We start from the raw sequence: 16,459 nt of genomic DNA, 5'->3' as shown, positions 1-16,459 counted from the left end.
ATTTTGTGCAGAGGTGGTGTGAGCCCAACAACTTCCATGTGTGTGTGACTTCATACAAGCTCCTGCTTAAAGATCAGTCTCATTTCTTGAGGCGGCGCTGGAAACACCTAGTACTGGATGAGGTACAGCTCATCAAGAACATGACCGAGAAACACTGGGAGACTATCTTCAACATAAAGAGGTTAGGAAATACGTCACAAACACTGGAACAGTTTTCTATGCATTATCTAATAGTGGTTTAACAGATCATAAATGTCATGATTCCCATCACATTATGCTTTTTTAGTCACAAATCAGACCATGTTTCGGATGCTTTCCACTTATCATTTAAAGTAAAATGAAGAAAAAATCAGCTGAATAAAAAAATAAATTGTCAAATTTTCAGTACTGTGAAAAATTCACTGTTATTACTGCTGTTGCTGATAACGCTAAATGTATAGCGTGCATATTTGGTATAAAATGTATATTTAAATGTATTTTAGTCTTTTTTTCAATAAATGATTTGGTTATCCACTCATATAACTCATATAACCAAATTTTTTTTTTTCATTGATAGATTTTTGAAGAATTATTCAGTGGCATATTTTTGATGGCTGGTTGTTGGTTAAATAATGTAATTGCTGCTTACAACTTTCATTTTTGAGCGTCAAGTTAAATGCATATGACGGTGATGTTACCATAAATATCAGAGGTTTTATCTAAGCTATAAACCATTATCCCTGTACGTCTGTGTTTTCAACATTTATAACTCAGACTAAAGACTGAATCTAAACATGCAAATCACCATCATTTATAATTTGTTGCGTGGGTGTTGAAATCCCGATCTTAATGATTAATCGTGCCCCTTACACTGAATGCATTAATGCAGGCTAAACAAGTAGTAACAAAACACTAAAGAAATCCACCACATCCTGAATAACCTACCACAACTTTTTCCCTCATCATTATATTTTACTTGTAAGCCTAAATGGTTTTATACTTGTGATTTGACTGGTGTGGAAGGTGATCTTTCTGCGATCGTTACAAATTTAGGGTTAGTCTAAAAGTAAAAAAAAAACAATTGATCTGCAGGTCACATCCGAACCTTGGATTGTGATTCGTACGAATCAGGGTTTAACTGTGATCCATTACCACCCCTATTATCTAATAGAGTTATGTTTTCAAGATTCTAGCTTTTTTTTTTTTTTTAAGTTCACTGTATTTAATAGGTTTTAAGAACTTTTTGTTAGGGATGCACAATAAATTAGAGCCATAGTTAGTGTTCATTTAGTTTTATTTTATTTATTTTTTTATATCCATTTATTGCCTTTATTTTTGAACTGGATCTTTTTGGTGGGAGAAATACTTTGAAACATTGAATGCCTGAAAGTCTGAAACAGCATTTGTGAAAACTTGAAGTAAAAACAAGGAATTAACTGATTTTTTTTTAACCTGCCATTCATGTTTTAAGATTGTTTGCTTGAATTAGCTTGTTGCTAGTATGTTTTAACTCATGGCAAGCATGATGCCAGCATGTTGCTGGGATGTTTCTACCATGTTTAACATTGTTTTAGCACAGTCGTGACATAATTCTAAAACATTTTACACATTTTTAACACGCATTTACCCTGAGATATTAAGTATGCTAGACTGAATTACTTGTTACTGTCAAGTTTTTAAATGTAATTAGCACATTGCTGCATGAATTAGCATGTTTATAACGTTTTCCCACATAACTAACATGTTTTAAATTAGCATGTTACTGGCAAGTTTAGTTAACATTGTTGGCATATCTTAACACATTGACAGCATGCTAGCATGGATGTGCAAATCACACTTATGCTACTTGAGCATTCCTTCTTCAAAATACTGCAAGGAAAATATTGAAATTATTATTTTGTTTTCTGTTGTTGTCTCATTAGTCAGCAGAGGATCCTCCTAATCAACACTCCTCTACAAAATACTCTGAAAGAGTTATGGACGATGATTCACTTCCTCCTGCCAGGAATCACTCACCCATACCTCAACTTCCCCATCAAACCCGGCACCGATCAGAACCAGGACTACTGCCACAAGCTGGTCATCAGGCTGCACAGGGTTGGTGCTCCTGGTCACTTCCTCCATAGATCATTTTCTTTATTGACTGTGCTCGAACACCACAGTCATAGTTGTGTTTCTTCCTCTTCTCTGTAGATGATTCAGCCCTTCATCCTGCGCCGGTCCAAGAGAGATGTAGAAAAGCAAATGCCTAAGAAGTATGAGCACATTCTCAAGTGTCGTCTGTCAAAGAGGCAAAAGAGTATGTACGAGGACATCCTCATCCAGCCTAGGTCAGTTCCAAACACCAAACACACCTCAGCCAACTCTTCTCCACTTCATCAGTTTTGAGTGCTTCTCTGCTTTTCTACTGCCCCCTAGTGCACAGGAGGCATTGAAGACAGGACATTTTGTCAGAGTCCTAGAGGTTCTTATGCAGCTACAGAAGATCTGCAACCATCCAGACCTGATCCAGCCCAGAGACACACACAACTCTTATGTATGCCAGCCACTGCAATACAACACCCCGTCATTACTGCTCAACGCCCTGCAGCAGGACCAGTGGAAGGTAAGCAGAGGAGATAAACACACAGACTGTGGAAAATGAGATCTATTTGCTGACTGATCATTTTTCCCTTCTTTCCCAGACTGTAGATTTGTCACTATTTGACCTGATCAATAATGAAGGGAAATTGACCCGTTATGAAGCGGAGGAGGCTCTGCCAAAAATCCGAATGACCAAACAGCTGATTGAAGAGATCTATAATGCACGTGACCCACCAGCAAGACCCAGACCATGCAAGATCAAACCCATGAGGTGTCCATTCATTGAACACTTGCACACTTACAACATAACATCAGAAATACAGAATGTATTTAAATAATGAACCACTCAACACATTGCTTAAACGTCCCGTGAAATGCTTTGAAATGTGCATTTTTTTTATTCAATGTTTGATGTAATCTTAATTGAAAAATGTAGAGAGGGTGGGACATAGAGTAGCTCCTCCCTATTTAAAAAAACAGCCAATAGCATTTAATTTTATTACAGCTCTGCCAGTGGGAGCAGTTGAGCTCAAGCACATCAAATAAAAAGCGGTTATCGGGGGCTGAACTTGTCAGATGCTAGAGAGTATTTGATCAAGATTTAAGAAAATATACTATGTGACAAAAAAAATTTATTTGATAATTAACTTCTGTGAGGAGTAATTGGCGTGACCCACGGCACCACTTTCGAAACGCTAGCTAGCAATAGGTGTTTATGTTCCTCTGTGTTGAGTTTCTTTGTGGGTGTTTTTTTTTTTCACAACACTACAAGTAGATAAAACACACTCATTCAGAGACAGGAACCGCCAGACATGCAACAACTTTAATCATAAAGTAAACACAAAACAAACGTTTTCATCTTGAGCTCCTTCATGGGACTCAACACTTGAAAACAATGCACCGCCCACGCTCACCTGTACTACTAAGCCGACCAATCACAGAGCTTGCGCTATGAGTCTTTACGTCATGTAGTTACATTTTTTGAGAGGTGCGCGTCTGCATCAGCCATAGTGAGGGCTACGTGACCAAACAAAGGCTACGCTGGACCATACTCGTTTGTTTTCACAGAAGTGTAAATCAGCCTTTAGGCGGAAGTGACAAACTGAAGCTTTGCATGTTTCTATTTGTTTTGTATCTTCTAGCTAACCAGCACACTAGCTGATGGATATTCTTAAAACTAACAGACTGGAACTATCATCTAAAACAAGTATTTTAATTTCACGAGACCTTTCAGTCAATGCTGCAAAAATGTGTCATTATAAACTGGCTTTAAAGGATGTATAAAAACATGATATAAAAGGTTATCTATTATTTCTAATTGGTATGTTTTCTGATAAACTGACTGTAAAAGTTAGTGTTGTTTACATTAAACATATTATGACATTTGTATAATGAATATGATGGTGATGCTGACAGTTATGTTTGTCATTTCAGGTTGTTCCTGCCAGTGCAGTATGGGACAAAGCCTGAGGGGCGTCTAGTGCCCATGACTAGCAGCACCACTCAAGCCCCTCGCACCACCACTGTTACCACTGCCCCAACCACCACTACCAACTCTGTTACTGCTGTTTCAAACACACAGCCCAGGGGCAAATCACCTCTGACCACAACCCCTTCTGCACAGGGTAAGACCATAACTTAAACATGTGTTCCCACACCAAGACTTTTTTTTTCCCCACTCTTTCCGGAAAATCAAGCTTGAATCAGTTTTTTTTTACTCATATTCAGGGCTCATACGGTCCTGAAAAACTGGGAAAAGTCATGAAATAAAAAAAGGCTTTTTCCAGGCCAGAAAAAATTTAGGAAAATCAAATAAACCAAAAATGTTTTGGAAAAGTCGTGAAAATTAGTTTAACAATTATCTGTGTACATGAGTATATTTGAGATGATAAAATTCTGTACATTTGAAATAAAATAAAATTGAGCTGTCCGGCCCTTCTTGTGATGTTCTCTGTGTGGGGTAAACTTAGCAATAACTTAAAAAATTAAAAGCAATTTCTGCTTAGCCTCTCTTTCACTCGCTTTCACCATAATTCAAGATGCATTTTAAGTGTTGTGTCTAAAAACAATCTCTAACTGCAGAGGTAAGATACTGTGAATACTAAAGGCTAATTTGTACTAATCTTAGTCTAAGTCTTGTGAAAACACAAGCCAACATTTTCAAAGTTTTCACTTAGCAAGATACTTTCTAAAAACTATTTTACAGATATAAACTTTTTTTAAATGTAAACTCTTGGATTGTCACATATTTTTGATAAGCTGTAATAAATTTGAATGTGCATTTTTTTTTTTTAACAATTTACCACGTGTATGTAGACATTACATGAAACAAGATCATGAATATTTACCTAAAAGTTTTGGAAAAGTCATGGAAATGTGTATGAACCCTGTATATTTTATATTTAGCAGATTTTTTTTATCCTAGGTGACACACACTGTGAACACACACCCAGAGCAGTGGGCTGCCCAGCGGGCAGTTGTGGTTTTCAGTGCCTTGCTCTGGTATTGAGAGTTAGAGTAGTTGTGGTATTGATGGAAGAGAGTGCATTCAAGGATTTTGTTTCACAATAATTAATCTTGGTGTTAATTAGTTGATTAAACTTGTTTTTTCAGAAGAGATGCTTTTTAAGTGTTTGTTAAAATCACTTATGCAAGCATTAATTTTTAAAAAAAAAACCTCTAATATTTTAAAACCTGGGGAAAATCTAAAACCTCTCATTCGCTAATATATATATATATATATATATATATATATATATATATATATATATATATATATATATATATATATATATATATATATATATATATATATATTTGTATATAGCATTATTGCACATCAACAGACAGGATATGTCTGTGTTCGAGGAAGGGCAAGTGAATGTTTTTGATTACATGGACACAAATGTAACACAACACAAGACTTGTAAATTTTGTTTTCATACTTTAAGCTATTGCATAGCAATGTCTTTTCAATATACACAACTTCTGCATGTACCACAAGCAACAAAAAAGCACAAAAGTGTATAATATAACGTTGAATGTATGTTTAAAAAAAAATTTGAAATCTCCAACCTCACAGCACTGTCTCTGATTGGTCCATTTGCGCTTTTACCCAAGACTGCATGGTTAATCAAAAAATCAATTTTTGTCAGTAAAGCCAGTTCAGTAATCATTAGTAAATGTCCAGCGCTTGCTTTTAGATAATGCAGCATTTACTACACAGAGTTGGAGTTCACTGACAAATTATGCAATATTTTTCTCATTATTGCAGACCATTAAAAATTATATTGGCAAAATAATCTCTGGCGCTCATCAGAGATTTATTATTGATCACAGGAACCATGCTTCCCTGACAAGATACGCATGACAATCGTTGCTTTGCTTAATCATAATCTCAGTGTCATCTCGATTTACTGCCAAGCCCTTCTGTTACCTCCACCTCTTCTTTCTCAGCCTCCATAATCAACTGCTCATCAGGACCACTTTTAACAGGAGCCATTCCCAATCCCCCCTCTATCCCTCTCTCGATGGGTGTGCCAGGGGTCACCACTATGCCTGCAGTGACCCCCCAGGCCCCTTCTCCAGTCCCCCTTCAACCCAGTTTGGTGTCTCAGAGGCTGGTGCTCAGCTCCCAGGCCCAGGCACGCTTGCCTAGTAAGTGGCCTGCTCCTCGACGTCTGCAGATCGGCACTCTCTGCGACATTCTCTCCCTTTTGCACCTGAATGTTTCTTTCTTTTACATCCCCAAAAGCACAACAATAAATGACCTCGGTGAAGATCTGAGACTACAGTACGGCTCTGCTGAAGTGGAATAACACATACAATCGCCCATTAGAGAAGCTGCTAAAAATTTCAAGCATAATTTAACACCAAAAATATGCATGATTGTAAAGGGCGCCTATGATGAAAATCATCTTTTGGAAGCTGTTTGGACAGAACTATGTGTAGGTATAGAGTGTCCAGACATATTGGGGTAATATAAAGACAATACGTTTATTTATTCATTTATTTATTTTTAAAAAAATGTCTTGATTTTTAGGAAATAAAATCCAAATCCCTCTCATTTTGAGGCCCACCGCAACCTAACGTAGGAGTGTGGTTTCCCCTCCCACCAAATTGATGGATAGTCGCGTATTAACATGTCTCTTTAGTAACTTGTGTAATGATATCAAAAAGACAGGACTTGCGCAAAGCAACAGGGTGAGATAAAAAGATCTGTTAATCTCTCTGTGATCATCAATCAGCATCAAATGTGATCAAGAGTTTTGCTAGTTTAAAACGGTTTTAAAACAGTGCATGTTAATGAATTCCGGCGATTTTTACCGTCTTTATCACCACAGCAGCATGTCACTACAATTCTAAAAGAAGATGCTTCAATCCCGGTTTGTGGACGTTAAATCAGGTTTATTTTGTACTTTAACATAACTGATATGAGTACAGCAGTGGGTATTAACATGTATCCTGTCAAATTTGCATGCAAAAACAGTGTAAATTTAAAAGCGTGCGCTGTGTGTGTCTGAGCTTATGTGTATGCGTCAACTTTTTAACAACATTGCGTGTCTCATCGTTGCAACTCCACAACAAAAACATCAAATAATCATTGGGATAGTTCTTACTGTAGTATTTTTCACAAATGTTATGTGATATCTGCTTAGTTCATGTTTGTCACTGTGCTGTTTATCTGACGCAGCTGAGGCGAACATTAAGGCACACTAACAGGCACGTAGGAACGGTGGGCGGGGAGAAGTAGCGTTAAAGGCACAGGCAACAAAAACAGCTACATAGTGTCAAGAGCAGGAAACTGTAATGTTCTGAGGGGTGTAATAAATATGATGAGTGTTTTGAACTAAAACTTTACCGACACATTATGGAGATACAAAGAAGCTTATCTTTAATCTTGGAAAAGAGGTAAAATAGGTGCCCTTTAAGTGTTAGTGACTATTATCTCAGCAGATGGCCTACAGTTGTTTCTCTCCTCACCCCTTCGTAAGCAAGCATGAGCCCTCCAGATTTCTCTCTGGACTGCACTCATTGATGTTTGTCCTTTATGCTATTAATTTCTATCCTACTTTTCATTTTTCCCCTCGGCAGTATAATGACTAATCTCTTTGTTTTTCGTGCAGTTCAGGCGAAGGATGAAGAAGCTTCTAATATGAGTTTGCCTCCCAACCTTTTTTCAGTGCAGCTTTTCTTCAGAGCCGTTTATTTCCTTATCCTCCTGTGGGTGTAAAAAGCGTCATGCTTGTGGGCGCTGCTTCCCATTTCACATGTAACTGTTGTTACATGGAAAACCTTTTAAAGGAACAAGGATTTCGCACCCACTTTGTTTTGCTCCTCTAAATGTATCGGCCTGATTTTCAGCCCTGATTTCAGGGTTTGTTTCAGCCCTTTTTGTAAGATTTTGTTTGAGGGAAAAAAGATGTTGGTCTTTCTGTTTAACACACCCATGCATGTCCCTTTCTGTGCTCACGTTAAACAGCAAAACTAACTAGTATTTTCTTTCGCAGAGGTCAATTGTAAACCACTGTCATTTAACGATAGTTTTTGTTCTCTGCTGAAAGGTGGAGATGTGGTGAAGGTTGCTCAGCTGGTGGGTCAGAGTCGGATCGCTCAGCCGGAGACTCCAGTGACCCTGCAGTTTCAGGGAAACAAGTTCACCTTGTCCCAGAGTCAGCTGCGTCAGCTCACCACCGGCCAACCCCTGCAGCTTCAAGGTACACTCGGTAATGTCCAGCTCATATTCATCTTCTCTCTGTCATTTCACCTCCATATATAGTCAGAATTGTGCGTTTATTTATTTATAATGCTCATGTCTATAAATGTCTGCTTTAGGTAACATCCTGCAGATTGTGTCAGCTCCTGGACAGCCTCTTCTCAGGCCTCAGGGGCCACCTATGGTGATGCCTACTGTCCCTCAGGCTGTGCCTGCGCAGAACTCCTCAGGCACGCCACCTCCTGCAACCTCCACACCACCACAAGGTGAGGCACTGCTCCGTTCTGAAGCTGATTTTTATCTTCATGTGGGTTGGCCAACAAGGTTTTTGAAAACTAGGCCCAGCAATATTATTATTCATTCATTTTCTTGTCGGCTTAGTCCCTTAATTAATCCGGGGTCGCCACAGCGGAATGAACCGCCAACTTATCCAGCAAGTTTTTACGCAGCAGATGTCCTTCCAGCCGCAACCCATCTCTGGGAAAGCAATATTATTCATTAAAAATAATTTAATTAATTACAAATAAAAATAATTATTAAAATGTGCAATTATATAAAAATTTGTGCTGGTCAAAGAGTAATCACATAATAAAAGTTTGCTTTTATATAATATATATTGCCTTGTTTCCAATGAATGGTATGGTTTAGTTCAGTACGGGTCACCTTTATCAGGCTTGTGTCCACTGCCAAATGGTACCAATGGAACCCTTTTTGTGGGCATGGTGTATGACAGTTGCAGACGATGTCATTCTCATTGGAGGAATATAAAAGTAAAGCTATACTGGCTAGAGGTGTGAACCTATACTGGTCTCACGGTTCGGTTCGGTTACGATTATCATGCCTTCGATTCGGTTCAATTCGATATTTCGGTGCATCACGGTGCATTGACGATGCTTTCCATATACAGTGTTATATTTTAAAGGAGAGGCTATGACAAGCTGTCAGTATAACACACAGAGACACAGCACCACACTGTCTCTCATTCACACACAAACATAGACAGCACCAAACAAACAAACGCACACACACACACACACACACACACACTTAAGCCCTCGCAACAGGGAGAGCTCGCGAAGAGCGGAGCAGAAAAACGAAAAAAAACAAGCACTTTTCCGACGGTCCCTTACTGAGAGCTCCTGTCAGCGCGAGCTATCCCGGCTAAACGCATATTGCGAGGGCTTAAATGGAGCAGTGCTCGTAGTGTGGAGCGAAATAAAAGAAAGACAGCTGTGAAACATAACCAGCTTTGTCTTTTTGTAGGAAACACACTTTAGATCTTTTTAGGGTAAGAGGTTTTTGAGTTATTGTAGTCTATAACTGAATGTGTTTCAAGAATATCGAAAACAAAACCAACTGAACCGCACTCATTTCTGGTGCCCTCCAGGATATACAGCACCCTTGGAATTTGCCTATGGTGCCTATGCCACAGACCGGCATTGTTGTTTTTTGGAGGACTTTATTACCTTCTCTGCTATCCTGCCCTCAGACAGTAATATTGTGATGGCGCCGCAGATGTGCAGTCATGTTGGAAATACTCACGCTCACCCCCCTCGCGACAGAGCGCATATTAGATAAATGACGTCAGTACATAATAACCGGTTATGATTATTACTGAACCTATACCGAATTGGCCGCGTCTGCATTGCGGTGCACCAAAGAAACAATTAATTTTGACACAACTAATACTGGCCATTCACATATCATATACAAAACAGATGCTTTATACATATAAATATGCCTACTGGTACATAAATGTTCAACACTAAAGCCTGATTTATACTCAACGCGTTCGCTTTTTTATTTAATTAAGTTATTCCTTTTTAAAATTAATTTTAATGAAATAAACATTTATATAAAAAAATATGTTTTTAAATACTTTTTTTTCAAGAAAATTGGTATGTAATAAGTTATTAGTATAAAAAGATAAGTGTTTTTCAGGAACAAATTAAAGTAAGAAACTATTACTTGATCTTTAGATATGTTAAGCTTATTATGTTTTATTTTGACATTTTGCATAACCCTTGAAAGATTATTCATCTTGGATGATTAAATCATGAATTTCTCAATTTTTTCCATCAAGCAAACACCATGGCAAGCACTACAGTCACTCCAGCCAACACAGACATGGAAACAAATGCTAAACATTCAAATAACTCCACATCCCAGGTGAGTTTGAAAGACATGAAGGAATTGGGGATGTTCACTGAATAGTTGTGAAGTGTGAACCTGTTCTTTGTGTCTCTATAGGAGTCTAGTGAGGAAAGAAACAGGCAGCTGAAAGAGCGTTTGTCTAGTTTATTTCACGCCAATGAGCGACGCTCCTCACGTTCAGTGTTATATGGCTCTGACCTTGTCAAAACCTGCTCCGTTTATGAGGGACGTCCTCCACCTGCCTTTCCTGCTCCCCAACACTCTCGCTGGTCCTGGGTCGGCAGAGACAGCTGCATCAGGGCTCAACAGACATGCGTGTCCACGGTGGCTTCACTCCGTTCTGCAATTCTCTCCAACACTGAGCAGGAGGCGGCAGCAAGCACATTGTTAAAGAGGTCAGTATTTAACATGGAACTACTATAAATGTGTAGTTAACGAATAGGCAGTATAAAAAGTTTTTTATTTTTTTGTAGAACATAATTTTTAGAAAAAAAAAATGATGGTAAAATTTAACAGTTTTATGTGATAGTGATATTTGACCGTTATTTCATATTATATATTTATTATTATTATATATATATATATATATATATATATATATATATATATATATATATATATATATATATATATATATATATATATATATATTTATTTATTTATTTATTTATTTATTTATTTATTTATTTATTTATTATAAGTGCTTACACCTGAGTTCGATTTCCAGCTCAAAGTCCTTTACTGATCCTCCCCCACTCTCTGATTCCTATCCTTTCCTGTCTAAAATCCCCACTGGCCTGTATCATAATAAAGGTGAAAACCCCTAAAAAAAAAATAAATTAATTAAAAAAAAAAAAAAAAATAAATAAATAAATATATATATATATATATATATATATATATATATATATATATATATATATATATATATATATATATGTTTATATATAAAAATTATTAATGTTAAATACGTCCTATTTTTTTCTTCCATGACTTGTTTGACTTTTTGTACTGTAACAGGATCAAGTCATGGGCTTTACACAGGACATGTTTTTCAGTGACAAAATCTTTTTATCAAGATCCTATTTTGTTTAGAAATATGTGGATGTAAAAATGTATTGTGGTTTACTAAACAGCCACTTGTAAATTAGGTCTGAGGTAATTATTCATGATTTTTACGATTTTATTTTTTAATTTATTAGAGCTGTAATTTATTTGAACTATGCTTGGGACAATAGGACATTTTTGTGATTTGGCTCAATTGTAGTGACAGCAGTTTTTTATTACAAAAGCTCCTTGATTAACAAAGAAATGTTTAACCATTTTAAATTGTCAGTTCTAATTATATTTATGTTTGTCATGTAGGATTGTGAAAATGCAATGTCACGTCAACAACCCAAATGCAGTTTTAGGAGTTGTTTTGTGATCTAATGCAACTATTTTTTTTTCTTTTTTTTTTTTTTGTTTAATAGGTTTTCCTGGATCCTTCCTGCTGCTGTAGCTCCACCACCTCAACTGTATGCATGCAATCCTCCACCATCGTACAGCCTAGCGCAAAAATCATTCAGACGACAACTACAAGAAGCTTCAGCTCCATTCAATGCAGAGATACGCAAATTGGCATGTCCTCCAGTCGCCAGCTTCCCTGATGCACACATGCTGGAGATGGATTCAGGTTGGCTCAACAAAAACACTTCATTTGAGCATATTCATTTAGGTAGTGTTCCACCATACATTTTCATAAGTTCTTGCTTAACCTGAAATGTAAAATCCACACTAGAGGCTTTATAAGTACATTAAGCCACGTCTAATGGTGAAATGCAAAATTATGTAGTAGTGTGTAAATTGTCTCTTTCTGTCGCAACTAGGCTACTTTGTAACTTGCACACCACAGTTCCGACGGAACTGTGAACTTGCAGTATCATTCATTTGGAGATACTATGATATTTTTTTTATTGATGATGACCTTTTTTTATTGATTGATTGACAAAATGAATAATTTTATTTAACAAGGACCCAAATTGTCAGCAAAAACATTTATCCTGCTAGATTTCTATTTCAGTTATATGCTTAAGGTGGTGGTTATTTTAATTTATAATAGCTTTACAGTATTACAATATTAGTGTATTTTTTAATCAGCTACATGCATCTTTGGTGGGCCTAAATGACTTAATCAAAGCGTAATCTTTCCAACACATTACTACAAAAGTGTAATCGAATGAATAAGTACTGATTATCAAATGAGTGACCTTAATAATAATCTATAATCTGCAACATTCCTGTTGGACTTGGCTAATATCATATTAAAGACACAATATGTTAATTTTGCTGCTAGAATATGCATATTCACAACAAACTAAGGTGTATTTTGATAATGCTGTGACTGAATGTGGACTCATGGGAGTTGTCGTCTTCATTAAATCCTGTTGGATGAATGGGATTGCACAAATCATAATCATGGTATAGATAAAGTATTAAAATCCTAATTTCATGGTAGTATAAAGTAGAGTATGGCTGAAAGAAAATAATAAGGATTCAACAACACAGTTAGCCTACGGTTCAATACATATCTCGGTTTTTAACACTGTTTTCGGTTCGGTTCAGTTCTGATGGCTTGAAATGTGTGTTTTTTTTTGTTATTCTATGCCTGGGTAATAGGATCAGTGAGAGGTTAAGAGGAAACAAATAAAAATGATTTATTGCCATATTCCTTTATTTTACTTAAAAGCCAAGAAAAGAACACTAGATTATTGTATAAAAAAATGAACACTGAAATCTCACAATTGCTGGTAGCCTATGTACTAACTGGGGAACACATAAATTCCTACATTTGAAAAATAAACATGTATATGAAGTTAATAAACATAAATTGACCATTTCAAATAAACATACTTGTACTTCATTAAACATAAATAAATCATCTTAATTATTTCGTGCTGAAAATAGTGTGAGACTGTAGCCTGTTACTCGGATCAAGTGCTTTTATAAGATGACAACAGCCCGCATCTCCAATCGCAGAAAACAGCAATGAACACCCCTACTGCCTTTATTTTTATGTTTCTCTCGGAACCAGTTGGGTATGTTTGCTGAAAGCATTCAGTGACAGATTGTTGTTTTTTGGAGGACTTTATTACCTTCACTGCTATCCTGCCTTCAGACAGTAATATTGTGATAGCGCCGCAGATGTGCAGTCATGTTGGAAGTGTTTCTGTTTGAGTTGGCTATATGTGTAAAAACATGCTTGCACAGTCATTTTTGTTCACCGTTTTTTTCTTTCTTTGGCATTATACTCAATGGCAAAACCGTAATGTCCTCAAGGCTCACACCGCTGATTTGAAAGATGCCGGTGCTTCCTTGTACTGCTGCCTCACTTCACCGCCGCTCGCCATGTTAAAGTGTGGAATGATTATTAAGTGCCCCCTAATTTTAGAGCATGGTGATTGAATATTTACTCGCAGGAGGAGTTTCCTTTCCTCATCACAGCTCGTAGCCTCACAGGCACACACAAAAAGTCAATTTGGAGAAAAATAAAATGCACATAAATTATTTAAACGTAAACCCGAAAAAAACTGAATTCACAAGCGCGTATTGAACCGTGGATGTCATACCAAATAGTTCAATATTATATTGGGAATTGTGGCATCCCTAGAAAATAAAAAGCATTACATAATGCACTGTAAAAATACTGTATTTCACACAATCTATTTGTGTTGAAACAACATGAAGCAATTAAGTTAACGTATTTGTTCTTACAAATTTAAGTGGATTGAATATAAAACAATTAAAGTGTCCCAAAAAACCCTCAAGAATTGTGTTTTTGTGGCTCATTTTAAATAAATAGTTTGAACAAACAGCAGATTTCATTTTTTGAGACTGTGCCTTTTAGCAAATAATAAAAATATGTCAGGGTATCTTCGTCTTCAAATGACTTTTTTTTTTTTTTAAAGTACAAAAAAGCTGGAATTATAATGTCTGTCTTGATGTGATTTAATGTTCCTGCATGTTTTTTTTACAGGAAAACTTGAGGCGTTGTCTATTTTGCTGCAAAAGCTGAGCGCTGAAAACAGGCGTGTGTTAATCTTTACCCAGATGGCCAGCATGCTAGATATACTGGAGTCCTTCTTAGACCACCGTCACCTCACCTACGTCAGGCTGGATGAAAGTCTGTCACTGGAGGAAAGACAGGTATGAGATATCATCCTCTTTGTTGCTCTCATTTGCCCTCACCAACTCCTGGTCCCACTGAGGCTGTGTGGGTTTCTGGGCTCATTTAAAAGGGCAGATAAACAAGCTTTCTTCCCTCCCTCTTGGATAAAGGTTCCAAACAGGGCCTTAAGTAATGCTTACATATGTGTACACGTGTATCCACACTTAAGTAACAAATGCATTTTTATTAGAAATAATCCTAATGTTCTTTCTGCTTTTAGGAGCAGGTCAAGAAGTATAACCGCAACAGACAGATCTTCTGCACTATACTTACCAATCGCTGCTGCTCAGCAATGGGACACGTGTTTGACGCAGATACCATAGTGTTTTATGATACAGACCTAAATCCCAGCATGGATATGCGCACTCAGGAGTGGTGTGACAAGATCGGACGCTCTAAAGATATCCACATCTATAGGTCAGGCTGATGGAAAATGTTAAATGCTGTGTCTTTTCCACTTATGAGATTGTTTACTGATGCTGTGCTCTCTCAGGTTGGAGAGTGGGAACTCCATTGAGGAGAAGCTTTTGAAAAATGGCACTAAAGACCTTATACGTGAGGTAGCTGCGCAAGGCATGGATTACACGCTGGCATTTTTAACACAGGTAAATGCATGTATAGAACACAGCATACATAAAGCAAAAACAGAACAATTCTAGGTTATTTTATTTTGTTTAGTCGGTCTAGGACCGGGGTGCACAGTTTAGTTCCAGTACTGCATTAGTACACTTACCTGGAGGTTTAAAACAACCCTGAAGGACTCAATCAGTTTGATCAGGAATGTTTAGTTGGGGTTAAATGTAAACTGCAGAGCTGTGGCCCTCCAGAAACTGAGTTTGAAACCTGTGGTCTAGGAATAAAACATGAACAATGCTTGTAATCAAGAATATTCAGCTGTAAAGCAGCTCTAAAGAATTCTTAATTCAAAACATGGTCAATCATTGTGGTCAGATTAATCAGTGTATACGGTTGGACGAGTAGAATTTTAGCAACTCAGTTTCTGCTTTTCATTTTCAATTCTAATTGATACCCAGTTTTGATTCTAATAAGTATATATATTTTTAAAAAACTGTCCAAAAATACTACAAAATATTCAAACATTTGCATGTATAAAAAGTTTATTTTCAATGCCATTAGTTTTACCTCAAGTGGTAAACAAAACTTGCACTGAGCTGCAGAACCTGGAAGGGAGTGTCTACTTTAGGTCAAAGTCCCTTTGATGGAAAGTCTGTTCACTCAGTGGCCATATTTGCAACACCCCCAATTAATTCATCCAAGACCAAAGCCCGATTAAAATGAATGGGAGAATCCTGAAATCTCAACTGCTCACTGAGCTCGCAATTAAATAGCGTATTTCAAATCAACAACAAAACCAGAAGTGACCTGTCCCATTACTGTGGTTTCTTAAGCTCTAATTACATTTAAAACAGATCATTTCCAGTTTGCTTCAGCTACTGTGCATGCGCCAAGATAGACATGACACCAATCTCCTTTTTGGTGTTTTAATGGTAACCACAGGATGCGGTTATAAACACTGAAATAACAAAGACAAAACCAGAGCAAAGATGGAGGATAACAATAAGAAGGACAAGACGATATGTACTTGGATTTGCTGTGAGTTTTTATTTTCGCCTGTCAAAATCAATACAGGCACACAATGATTGTCAAATGACAGGGCTTGCTGTAACAAATAGGCGAGTCTGGACACAAGCCTCTTCCAAAGAAGCTTGTGGCTATGAAGACTTTTGTCTTCAGTTCAGTTTTGACCTGAAGGTGGTACTTCCTTCACTATAGCAGCCATACTCAGTGTTGTACTTCCG

At 37.1% G+C, this 16,459-nt stretch overlaps 1 protein-coding gene and 1 non-coding gene across 51 annotated transcripts in view; both read left to right on the top strand.

The window, feature by feature from the left end:
- ep400 (E1A binding protein p400) overlaps positions 1 to 16,459 on the top strand; it is a 60,339-nt gene that overhangs the window by 23,676 nt on the left and 20,204 nt on the right. For 22 of the 50 annotated variants that reach the window (XM_073911053.1, XM_073911045.1, XM_073911058.1 and 19 more), the window contains 14 exons: positions 12 to 181; positions 1,902 to 2,076; positions 2,173 to 2,309; positions 2,398 to 2,584; positions 2,664 to 2,833; positions 3,997 to 4,187; positions 8,127 to 8,288; positions 8,398 to 8,544; positions 10,362 to 10,447; positions 10,529 to 10,827; positions 11,905 to 12,107; positions 14,448 to 14,617; positions 14,860 to 15,056; positions 15,133 to 15,244. In XM_073911053.1, coding sequence (XP_073767154.1) covers positions 12 to 181; positions 1,902 to 2,076; positions 2,173 to 2,309; positions 2,398 to 2,584; positions 2,664 to 2,833; positions 3,997 to 4,187; positions 8,127 to 8,288; positions 8,398 to 8,544; positions 10,362 to 10,447; positions 10,529 to 10,827; positions 11,905 to 12,107; positions 14,448 to 14,617; positions 14,860 to 15,056; positions 15,133 to 15,244 — 2,406 coding nt within the window. Of the gene's footprint in view, positions 1 to 11; positions 182 to 1,901; positions 2,077 to 2,172; positions 2,310 to 2,397; positions 2,585 to 2,663; positions 2,834 to 3,996; positions 4,188 to 6,018; positions 6,220 to 8,126; positions 8,289 to 8,397; positions 8,545 to 10,361; positions 10,448 to 10,528; positions 10,828 to 11,904; positions 12,108 to 14,447; positions 14,618 to 14,859; positions 15,057 to 15,132; positions 15,245 to 16,459 lie in introns of all 50 variants that reach the window. The other 28 variants (XM_073911055.1, XM_073911048.1, XM_073911054.1 and 25 more) reach the window with 3 other exon arrangements.
- Positions 14,651 to 14,782, top strand: LOC137496405 (small nucleolar RNA SNORA49). Its single transcript, XR_011016715.1, has one exon. It is a non-coding gene; the product is annotated as a small nucleolar RNA SNORA49 (small nucleolar RNA).

The sequence above is a fragment of the Danio rerio genome, chromosome 8 (assembly GCF_049306965.1).
Source record: "Danio rerio strain Tuebingen ecotype United States chromosome 8, GRCz12tu, whole genome shotgun sequence".
Classification (NCBI taxonomy): domain Eukaryota; kingdom Metazoa; phylum Chordata; class Actinopteri; order Cypriniformes; family Danionidae; genus Danio; species Danio rerio.
This window is presented reverse-complemented; position numbering and strand designations above follow the sequence as displayed.